The sequence below is a fragment of the Pimephales promelas genome, chromosome 16 (assembly GCF_988280905.1).
Source record: "Pimephales promelas chromosome 16, fPimPro1.hap1.1, whole genome shotgun sequence".
NCBI lineage: Eukaryota > Metazoa > Chordata > Actinopteri > Cypriniformes > Leuciscidae > Pimephales > Pimephales promelas.
In genome coordinates this window covers 11,594,541-11,606,347 of record NC_142784.1, presented here as the reverse complement: position 1 = coordinate 11,606,347, position 11,807 = coordinate 11,594,541, and the positions used below count along the sequence as shown (strand labels likewise).

The following is an 11,807-nucleotide window of genomic DNA, read 5'->3' as shown; positions in this document are numbered from 1 at the left end:
GCGCGGCGCTGCGCGCCCAGTGTGCGACCCCCTTTAGATGGAGCAGCTGGCTTGTGGGACAGAGGCAGAGACAGGGATTGGCAGACTGGGGCAATGACAGAGAGAGCATGGACGGGGAAGCCGGAGCGAAAGAAGGGCCTGATGAGCCCGGAGGGGTCCTAGGGCTGATGCAGCATGTTGGAGTCGAGGGAACACAGAGCCGGGTCGGAGATGATAAGCTGAAAAGCCTAGATGGGAGGTGGAGACAACCCTAACTCTAACCTTAACCTGACAGAGGTCCAGGGACTCAGTCTCATGTTGAGCTGGTCAAGAGGAAGCCAAAGCCGAAGTCAAGGAGCCGCATGAAGTAAGCGGTGGGGCAGGGGCGAGGAGCAGGACGACACCAGTGGCACCAACGGATCCAGGGAATTGGACAAAACCAGTGGACGAGTTGGGAAGCGTACGGGAGGAGGAAGATGTCCGGACTGAACCAGAGTATACAGGCAGTCGGACGAGACTGAGTTAGAAGGCAAAGACTCAAGGGTGGGGACTCAGGAGGGAAATAGATCCACACACCACATCACTATTAGGCAGAGGTCCTGGGCAGCTTGCATCCAGTGGGCTGTTCTGGTAGGTGATGAGCCTCTGCAAGACCTGTGAATCCATCTTCAAAATCTTTGTTAGGTCAGTCATTCTGGTCTTAGAAGAGACTTGAAACAGGAAATCTCACAAAATAGTCCTTTAACAGGAAACTGGAATACTCAGGACGGTAGCAGGTAACACATACACAATGATGACCGACAACAAACTGAACCAAACAGGAAGTATTTATACACAGAACATGAAGGGAACTTAATGGGAACAGCTGGACGAGAATTAACTGATTAGTAACCATAGAGTAATGAGAACTAATACAGAAACAACAGAAAGGAACCAAACAGAAAATTATCGTGAGAAAAACAAGAAAGTATCAAATAGAAATAAATACTGTAATTATATTTGTATTGTTTGTTCTCCTTAAGGCCCTGTTTTACAACAAGGAAGATAACTAAAATAATAATGATAAAGGTATAGTTCAAAAAATCATTTTTAATATTAAAGAATAATAGAGTTCACAACACAACTATAATGATAACAGCACAGATATTGGAAACACTTTCAGAACCATTTTTTTTATTCCAGTTGATGAGCGATAAAAAACATTGACAGCCAATCAGAATCCATTCTGCTTTATAGAGCTCCAGCATTTAAAGTGACAGATGACAAAACTGAGCTTAGAATAAACATAACGATGTGCGTTGGTGTGGACGCTAATGTAGTTATCATTATAGTTATCTTTTTGTATATTGTTCGTGGTGCGAAAGGATGTCCAAATTTTACCATAACAATGACTACATTTACATGCAGCCAATAATCCGTTCAAAACCGGGATATTAGCAATAACCCGGTCGCGAACGCCCATGTAAACAACGGCAAAAACCCGAATTTTGCTCATATCCCGGATTTTAAAAACCGGTATATTATACCTGGGGTACCCCTTTTCTAACCTGCTTTTTTGGTCATGTAAACGTGTATTCAATTGTTGCATGTTCTATTCGCAAGGAATCTTGGTCTTTTGATTAGAGAAACTTCTCGGCGCATACAAAAATCCGTGTGCAGTATACCGGAAGTAAACATAGCGAGACTAGGCAAGACACAGCATATGGAGCGAGGTCAGTATATTGCAGCATCAAAGCGCAAACAAAGGCGATCACTATCTAACCCCAAACTATTCATTATCGGCGTGCTGCTGTTGTTGTTGTCTTGGATACAGGAAGAAGAATCGGAAATGACGCATATTGCGTCTTATGGTTGTCCGTACGTCTCTAACCGTGCGTCGCCGTTTACATCGGGATATTGCAATTCCATGTATACAGGAGAAACTCTCTCTGCTCACGCATGTAAACGGGTCATTCCTAATGTTTCAGAAACCCGAATAGTGACCTTAATCCGACCATAACCCGAAAATTGGCTGCATGTAAACGTAGTCAATGAGAGCAATTGTTTTGAATAGAAATGAAAATGAATTCTCGATTCTCGATGACAATTATTGCTGTTGCAGCCTTTTGACTGACCGGGGCAAAATACATCTGACTAAAGAGCAGCTCAGAAGAAAATGTGACTTCTGGGAGGACAGAAGAAATGCAGCATGTGTGTAAATCTCAGGAGATACTGGTGTAAAGTGGTGTGTGCTGGATGAGTGACCTTAGCTGTGAATAATTCAGAAAGACTCACATCCTGAAACACTACAGAGAGCGTAACCCTGTGCCCCACCTCTTCTCCCCTTTTAATCCCTCTGAGGAGAAATGGGCTGAAATTCAATTTTTTTTGCCCTCTCAGGTGCAATAATTGTAGTTGTTGTCATTGTTCATTGTCAAGGGAACTCCCAATTTTCCCTCTATCAAGGTGAAGTGAATGTCAAGGCACTGGTTTGAAGTGATTTGTTGTATTTTAACAACAGTAATATGTGCTTTTTGTTAGGGAGTTTAATTAAAAGAAAGATTTCCAAAAAAGATCATTTTAATTGTTTATGAACTAAAATATTCATCTAGTTACATCCCCCTCCAAAACCACCAAACCACTCTCAATCTCATGGGTGTGCCGGATTTTTTCTTTTTTTTTTTTTTTTTAAATATTGAGCTAATGTTTCTCCTTTCTCAATATAGCCTATACAGTTTTACTATCTAATATCATTTACTATATGAAGACATTTGGTCACAATGTATGACCAGACCGACACACACACACATTTATATTTTATGGGGACATACCAAAACCTTCCATTGTTTTTAAGTAGTATTATTCTGGAGTACTTAATTTGGCTGGTTGTAATTGGTTGCAATCCCTATTGCACATCCAATTAAAATGCAATAAGGACTCTGACGTTTCTTCTTCAACATTTACTCTCCACTATGTTGACTTGTGTAACAAGTAAATTAACATAGACTCCAGCTTCAAAATGTGTGGCTTTCTTAACCACCCAAGTACATCACAAGGCAGATACATATGTATATCACACTAACTACCTGAGGGGACGTGACAAGATAGAGAGTGATCACATGCTGTACTCTTATATTGATGTCACATAATGATGTACTACACTTTTCTAAGTATAGTATCAAAATACAAAACATGTATAGACCCTGCAGCTGCATTTACATCCGAATTCTTCTTTACAATGAACATTAGTCCATTCTTCTCATTTAATACATATGAACCTTGAACAACAAAGGTATATTGAATTTGAAACAGTTGCAATATCAGACAAAGTAAAGTATTGTGCATTGTAAATTAATAAAGTGTAGATGAGGAACAAAACTGGTGCTTGTAACCTATATAAACAATTAAATAAAACATGAATGTGCAATTCAACAGCATATCAAGCACTTCAGTCCTTGTATTTTGGGTTAAGGCAGACGGTCCAGACCATGACACATAAAGACTGACTGGCTCTCAATTGTGTGTGTGTGTGTGTGTGTGTGTGTAAAGGGTTATTTGACCTGTGGTTGGGTGGTATCTTTGGAATTGGAGATTTCACTTTGTTTGGAGCATGGATTACATCATGACCATCATCATCATAATGGCATAGGCACTTTCACAGATAGAAGGTGTCTGCGGTTTCTCCAATATTCCTTTTCACCAGACAGGACGATGTAAGGTCTTGTTTGACGGCAGACTTCCTTCACCACTCATTTGTCATCATAACCACGAGGGGTTTGCATCCTCGCTACTTGCCGTTTTGATAGTGCAAGTCAAAACTTGTTTACTTCTTTGTGATCTGTGCATGAATCTCTTTGGAGGCCAGAGGAGGAGTTTGAGATTAATGTCCAGGTTTGTCTGGACATTAATCTCTAAACTGGTGATCAAAGCTTAGGATCTCATGGGACATTTCGCAGATTCAGTAGGTTTAGATACTGTAGATATCAGAGCTATCTCGTTTGGACTTTTCCATGAGTTGTTTAGCGCTATGAACCACGGGCTCCGCTGGGCCATTTGTTTGAGGGTAGTTTGGACAACTGGTTTTGTAAACGAAGTCCCAGACCTTAGCAAAATCTTTAAATTCATTGCTCATGAACTGTCACCCATTGTATGTGAAGAGGGTTTGTGGGGACTCATGAACAGAGAAGTGCCTCTTTAGCTTTAGCATGACACTTGCTATGGTCAAATTGTGGAGCTGATCGATCTTGTACTAGCCTCATTAGGAGTCGACAAGTACCAAGTATTTGTGACTATTCCACTCAGTGATGTCAGCTGCTACTGTTGACCATGGCAGGCTTGGAACTCCTTTCTGTTAGTGTGCTTTGGTGCTGTTGCATGTGACACTAGATGTGTCATAAGGCCAAAAGTACAGTATATGCCACTTGCATCTCGTCTGGTGGATTCAGCTTCAGGGTGACCCCTATATACAATTTGTGTGTATTCCAGCTGAAGTGCTTCTGGGATGACAACTTCATGGCCTTTCCACACAATTCCATCGTCTGTGACCAGTACATGCATGCTTGAAACAAACGCATTGCTAGGAAAACACTGTGCAGTTTGGCTGGCCATGCTTGTCTGATTGCATTCTCGTTTATGTTCATCCATGTGTGATAGTGACGTTGTAGACATTCATTACCTCAAAGGTGTTTTCCTCCAGTGTGGTTTGTGACAAGGTGTATTCTATGTACTAGTGCTTTCTTTTTTTTGTAGACTAAGGTAATGTTGTATCGTTGGAGCTGAGTCGGGCAGGAGTTTTGTGTATCGGATGTTTGATGATTGTCACCTAAGGCTGGTGGTCTGTTTCAATGGTCACTGGTTTGCCATAGATGCAATTGTTGAACTGGGTGAAAGCGAAAACTACAGCAAAGAGCTATTTTTCTATTTTCTCATAACGAATTTCAGTTTGTGTGAGGACCCATGAAGCATAAGCAATAGTGTCACTGTCCTGCAGGCATGCTACTCCTAAAATAAACTGTGAGGAGTCGCATGTTAAGTTGACGGGTATGTCAATATTGTAGTAAGACAGGACAGGGGGGCATGTTAGGCACTTTCTCAAGGCATTGAAAGCATCCTGGTGCTGTTTCAGCCAAAACCATACTGTGTCTTTGTGAGTGAGCTGGCGGAGTGGGGCAGATATTTAACTGAGAATAGGGATGAACTTGCCCATGTAGTTGACCATGTCGACAAATCTCTGAAGAGCAGTAGCATTTGTGGACTCTGGCATTTCACAGATGGCTTTAGTCTTTGATGCTTGAGATTTACCTGTATGGCTTGCTCCAGCACTCTTTCTAGGTTGTCGTTGTGCTCCATTTCTGTGTGTCCAAAAAATAATATATCATCTACTATGACAGCGTATGGGTATCCAGCAAAAATGTGTTCCATTGAACGTTGAAAAACTTAATACAACTTGCACACAGTTCTTACCTTGGCATAGATAGTTGTCGCCTAGGTGCCACTCTTGATCTAGTAGTGAGGAATGCCACTTCAACATATCCCTTAGGGTTTTCTGGTTGTAGATACACAACAAAACCATATGCCTTTTCTGAGGCATCACAAAAGATGCGAATTTGCTGAGTAGGAACTGTAAAATCTGCGAACAGACAATTTCAGCAATATAGGCTTCAGCCCTTTGGGGGTCTCTCATCAAGAGATTCTCTGTGCTGCGGAGGTTAGCCATCACACCTTACTTTGTTGCTTGTAGTTTAGGCATGCACCTTACCTTGAGAAAAGGAGTGGCATAACGCTGGATCCCATTGATGTCGATCTATTATGTCAATTGCCTCCTGGTCTTGCTTTGATCTAGTGACAAGCTTCTCATTTCTGTTAGGTAATACATACAGTTGCCAAAGATTCTGTACATGTTTGAACAGCTCGTTGGAGGGAGACACAACAGAAACATTCAGGCACTGTTGAGTCTGAAGCTGATAATGGAAAATCTTAGTGCAAACGCACTGTCCAACCGAACCTCATCTTCACCGCAGCTGGTCAAATAGCACTGGCACTGATAATCAGAGCCAATGAACAAGAGTGGTTGAGCTTTGTCAAGGGCATGGGCAGTCCACTGAGATGGCTATACTTGCTTTGTAGGGCTTTAATGGGGTAGATATGTTCTGCCAGTTTTAGCTGATCTGCTGAGAATGCTCTGTTGATCTTGAAGACTTTTTAAGGCTAACAAACAGGGGAAAGGACCATTAATTACCACGTATGACCTTCATGTCCTATCAAGCTGTTTTCAATACCAGGTCCTCTGTCTTCCTACGATGATTTAGTTTCTGAGCAGAAGCCTGAAGAAAGATTATTCACTCTGAGCCATCATCTATCATAGCAAAAGTCTCTGCCGCATTTTCTCCATTGCGAATTAACACTTTGGTGACTTTCAGTAGTACCTGACTATACCTGCTTGTCTATCCAAGTACAGAACCTCATTGGTGGGACTAACAAGGGAAGGTTTTTCTCTGATTGATCTATCATTAAGCTTATGAAGTCCCTCAAGATGTCTGCCCTTACAGATTTTGCAGGTTGATTTCAGACAGCACTGTGCCGCTTGTTGGGTGTGACCACAATGCCAACATTTCTTGTTTGTTTTTACCCAGATGCTCTTCTGTTCTTAAGTAAGCTGACTAAAGTTCTGGCACTGACTCAAGTAATGCTGGGTGTTAGAGCAATAGGGACAGTAAGCCTTTACCTTTTCCTGAGGTCTAGTATCACCTGGAGCAGACCCCTCTGTCAGTGGATTGGTGGGGAAAGGATCTGAGCTCTGAAATATGGACAATGTTTGTCCTTAGGCATGATGTCCTTACGTCTGTCCTTCCTTTGGTCAGAGCATTCCCTTCTTTCTCCAATAAACTCAAAGCCACTTTCTATAATTGGCAGATCGCATTGTCATGGTGTGGTATAGAAAGGACCCAAAAGCGACTTAACAGTCTTTTATGAATTGAAGATGCTGTCTATAGGCAAATCAGTAATGAACAGAAATCTTCAGAAAATACGAAATGTTGCCCAGAGACTGGACTAGTGAAAACACAACATAAATCCTGCTCTAGGACAGCATAATGCAGGAAGCGCCCGGTCCTGGGAAGGGAACTGCGGGCTTTGGTTCTCGGAAGATCAGAAGATTGAGGATGGCTGGATACTGGCGCTGGTCTGGAGCTCTGCAAGAGGTTTAGCTGAATAGAGTTCAGAGAGTGAGCAACAGCATTCACAGGGAAATACCAGTGAGCAGAGATTCAGTCAGAAGAAACACAGACTAGGACAGGACAAGACTGGACAGGCACGAAAGGTAAGAGCGCTGTGATCCTTCATGTAGTTAACATAGAATAATCTATAATGTAGGAAAAATTAGCGCAAATGCAAGGAGAGAGTGGGAACAGCTGAGGGTAATGAAAGGGCGTGAGGAAGGAGTGGGCGCATAAGCGTGGTGAGTGGGTGTATGACCAAAAGGCGGAGACACCGAAAAGAGAAAGATGAAAGAGAAATATGCAAAATTTAGAAGTGTGGGGATGCAGACTACCAGGGGATACATGTACCTCTTGAAATTAGCTCTCTGGTCATGAGGTAACTTGGACAGTAGACTAGTAACATGTTAGCCACACTATAGTAGTTCGATATTACCACTTTCACCTAGTTGATCTAGCATACTCTAACTTGAGTGCAAACTTCTTGAATCCAGTTGTATCATGACTGCGGATAACTGCGGATAATATAACAGCCTTCCACAAGTTCAGCAAAATGATGCAGAGCTAACTGGTGGCATTGTCCATACTGCTCTGCAAGGGAAGCCATGGTGTCTGAATAAGGTCTCTTTGATTTTGTATAGGAGTCTGCGGTCAGAAGAGGCATCCTCAGGTAGAATAATATCCAGGGAAGTCTTCAATCTGGCAAATTCTTGTGGGTCCCCCTTTGAGAAATCCGGAATTATGGGCTTAGGGCCTCGATATGCTTTTTCTTGTTTAGGGTTGTGAGGATCCTCATCATTCTCCTTTCGATGTTGCATACTGACACAAGGAGGTATGTGGGGATACCTGGGCTGTTTATCAGTATCACGTGCCTTCTGCTGGTCAGATGCCACTACTGAATCTTCATCTGGTTCAAGGTACTCAGGTGTCAGTGGGCATGAAGGCAGGTGGGATGTCCTGCCTAGACTACTCAAACATGCAGTTAATTCCTCCATTAAGTCTGGGACTGGGTCTGCTGTTGGAATTGAAGGTAGAGGTTTATTCAATGCAGTTTGAGGAAGTGGAATATCTTTAGCAACTGGTGGAGGTGGCCAGTGTTCTTCTTTATATGGTATGGACAATGTGGACAAATTAATGGTCAAATGTGTACTATTGTGTTAATATTTTATTGACTAAAAATGCATTAGAACACGGTCATCTCGAAGACGAGTTCATTCAGAATCAGCTATATATAGCAGGGGTGCGTTTCCCGAAAGCACTGTTAACCGACAATGGTCGCAAGTTCCGTCGTTGTCAGCATAGTTCAACGAGTTGGTGTTTCCCGAAACAATCATTCCAATGAACATTTGCAAACAGCATCGCAAAGTTGTGTCGACCTGTGGTTAGAGGCATCGTTTCTATATTGCATCACATTTGGACATAATAAATCCTTATCTTGAGCAACATAAGCAAGCTGACATTCAGTACAACCGGTGCCTTTTATTTAGAGTACATACAAATGTAATTTACGTCTATTAGTTTTTCAAAATATTTAAAATACAGATTTTGAAGAGTGCGGATGTGCAAATATGCTCTGTAAGACTATGTAAGAACGAGCCAAATATTGAGTCTGGTAATAAAGCAAAATAACTGAGAACAATTAGAAATAGTCCTCAGATGACATGTCTGTAATTTATATACAGTATAAAGAATCTAGTGTTAATTGGATACCCAACAGTTTCCTTAAAAGTAGTTATTACTCCACCACGTGCGAAACCAACATGGTTGAACGATACTTTGCGACAATGAGTTTCGGGAAACAGTCATGACTAGCTAGCTGATTTCTCCAGCGATTTGTTATTTAAGCTGTCAGTCAGAAAACTGTATATTATTATGTGCATGGCAGTCTTTCACAACAAGTATAGTTGTCTATAATTACTACGGGAAAATGTTTTAAAATATAATAATAATAATGACAATTTTAAGGCTATTATTATTATAGGCCTATAACAATGTAATAGTCAATTTAATAATAGATTTCATTTGAGATGTTTTCAAAATATTTTATATTTATTTTATAAAATAAATTTTGTTGAAATATTTCAAACATTATTGACCTGATTTATTAAGGCCTCCCTGAAATCAAAAATCTCAGGGCAATATGATTTTTATATATATAAAATATATGAATATTTAAAATAATTTAAAATCTTGTATAATTATTGTTTATTTATTTATTGTTTATTTGTTTATTATTGTTTAATATAATTATAGGCTATTTTTTTACGTGCCCTCTTCTCTGATGACGTGTTTACTGACACAAAGGCGGGGAAACCTGTCACATGATGATCCAATCAAATCAAGTCACGTTCCTTTGATTCTCAATAACCGTTTTACTCCGATACAATAGGGAAGAAAAGACTATCGCAACTTCCGTTTCATTCCGACTTTAAACATTCCCCTTCAATGACAACCTCAAAAGAAGAGTGTTTAATTTCTGGAGATATTATTGTTCAGCACAAATGTCAAAAACATAGAGGTCAAAAAGCACGACTTGGGACGCGGAACTAAAGCATTCGGGACTTGTTGCAGTGGGACGGTTTTCTGGTTACTCAAAACAGCTTCCTGGAGGTTGACGTGGATGTTGATGATGGCAGAGACTAAAGCAGAGCTGTCAACTGATGCTTCAAGCCTTCACATCTCTAACGGCAGCGGGAATGTGTCGTCCTCACAGACCAACAACCCTCTGTCCAGAAAACTCAACAAGATCCTGGAGACCAGGCTGGATAATGACAAGGTCTGTGAGTGACGGTCAGGTCGCATTAGCTAACTTAGCAGCCTCGCAGTGCACCTGTCGCTACTCTTTATAAGAATTATTAATAATAAAAATTCTATATCATATTAATGTTATATTAAGTAATATACTCTTATTTTACTTAAAATAAATAGCCATGATGAATTCTTGGTTTAAATAATAAAGGTGAACAAAGATAGATAGCATCAAAAGTACCAACATTTCAGTAAGGCGGACTAGCTATATGAAATACTTTACAATGTTATAACATGGTAACAATGACACATTAAATTGATCTAAAGTGACAGCAAACATTACTACATTGTTACAAACTTTCGATTAATCAATGAATTACAATATATGGAAACAGAAAGCACAATAACTGCTTTTCCTGTATTTTAATTGAAGAAATGCAGCCTTAAGTTGGGGAGCATAAGAGACTTCTTCTTTCAAAACATACAAAAAATCTTGCCCAATCGAAACTTAGAAACTAGTTTCAAAAGACCATTACATTTCCATACCTTCATTCTTGTACTGCACGTCCACAGTATATTTGATGAAAGTTTGCAGTACTGATTAGACATTTTGCTTTGATACTTTATAAATCATCTGATGTCTCTAGCCATGATCTTCATGTCGTATGGGTTGTAGGCAGGATGCAGTTGATAAACAATCAGCAGGTCCTATTATCTCATTTATTTTCTCTATTTCTAGGAGATGCTGGAAGCGTTGAAATCTCTCTCCGTGTTTTTCACCGAGAACAGTCTGAGAACCAGGAGGAACCTGCGGGGAGACATCGAGAGACGCAGCCTGTCCATCAATGAAGAGTTTGTACGGATATTTAAACAAGTGACAGAGGTAAATTCACAGGCAGAGCAGAGTTGCAGAGCAGATGGAAGCTGCTTTGCTGGTTTATACTGTAGGTGTATATATATATATATATATATGTGTGTGTGTTTATACTGTAGGTGTATAGGCTATATATATATATTTATATATATACAAGTTGACAACCATTTCTTTGAGGCAGCTCAGACTAAAACAATCACAAACTATTACATTACATAAGCTCCGTGTGGGGCTTTTTAATGATCGTCAGATCTTAGTGTACATTTTAACACCAATGGGACAGCAAAGACGCCAATGTCGCTCTGGAGGCAGGCATATGCCCATATTTGGCCGTGTGACGTCACTGATCCTGCAATATCAAAATAAGCTGTTTTTCGAGCTTGATTAAATAAATGCTTTGTTTATAATGACAAGGATGTTTTAAGCTATGAAACATGCAGGATGTTTTAATGGTTCAAAGACCTCTTATATGTCAAAAGATCAAGGCAAATTTGATTTTCATGACCCCTTTTAAATTACAATGTATATTTATGCATTTTTAAGATTTCTAAAAAAATAATAGAAGTTAATTCAGAAAGAAACTGATCAAATGGGACACTTAAGACTTTTACATTGTTACATTTTACAAAAAAAAAAAAATAAATATTTCAAATAAATTCTGTTCTGTTGAACACTCTATTCACCAAATAATCCTGGGGAAAAAATCAATGGTTTCCACAAAGATATAAAGCGGAATAACTGTTTCAGCATTGATAATAATAAGAAATGTTTCTTGAGAAGCAACTTATCATATTATAATGATTTATGAATGATCATGTGACACTGAAGACTGGATGATTTAAAATTGTTGCTTTGCATTTGCACATAAGCTCCTTACCTTCTGCTGCTGTGTAGGGGACTCCCCTTCAGAGATCTTAAATGTGTCTTTCTGCTTCAGGAACTCGAGGGTGTCCATGAAGATGTTCAGGCCATGAGCTCCTGCTGTGAAGAAATGACCAACAGGTTAAAGGTAA

The 11,807-nt window shown here is 40.1% G+C and overlaps 1 protein-coding gene across 1 annotated transcript in view; it reads left to right on the top strand.

Annotated features, from left to right (window-relative positions):
• The first annotated feature begins 9,564 nt into the window (after positions 1 to 9,564).
• cog6 (component of oligomeric golgi complex 6) overlaps positions 9,565 to 11,807 on the top strand; it is a 56,377-nt gene continuing 54,134 nt past the window's right edge. Inside the window, exons 1-3 of the mRNA XM_039660114.2 lie at positions 9,565 to 9,948; positions 10,660 to 10,803; positions 11,732 to 11,803. Coding sequence (XP_039516048.2) covers positions 9,793 to 9,948; positions 10,660 to 10,803; positions 11,732 to 11,803 — 372 coding nt within the window. The 5' untranslated portion in view covers positions 9,565 to 9,792. The remainder of the gene's footprint in view (positions 9,949 to 10,659; positions 10,804 to 11,731; positions 11,804 to 11,807) is intronic.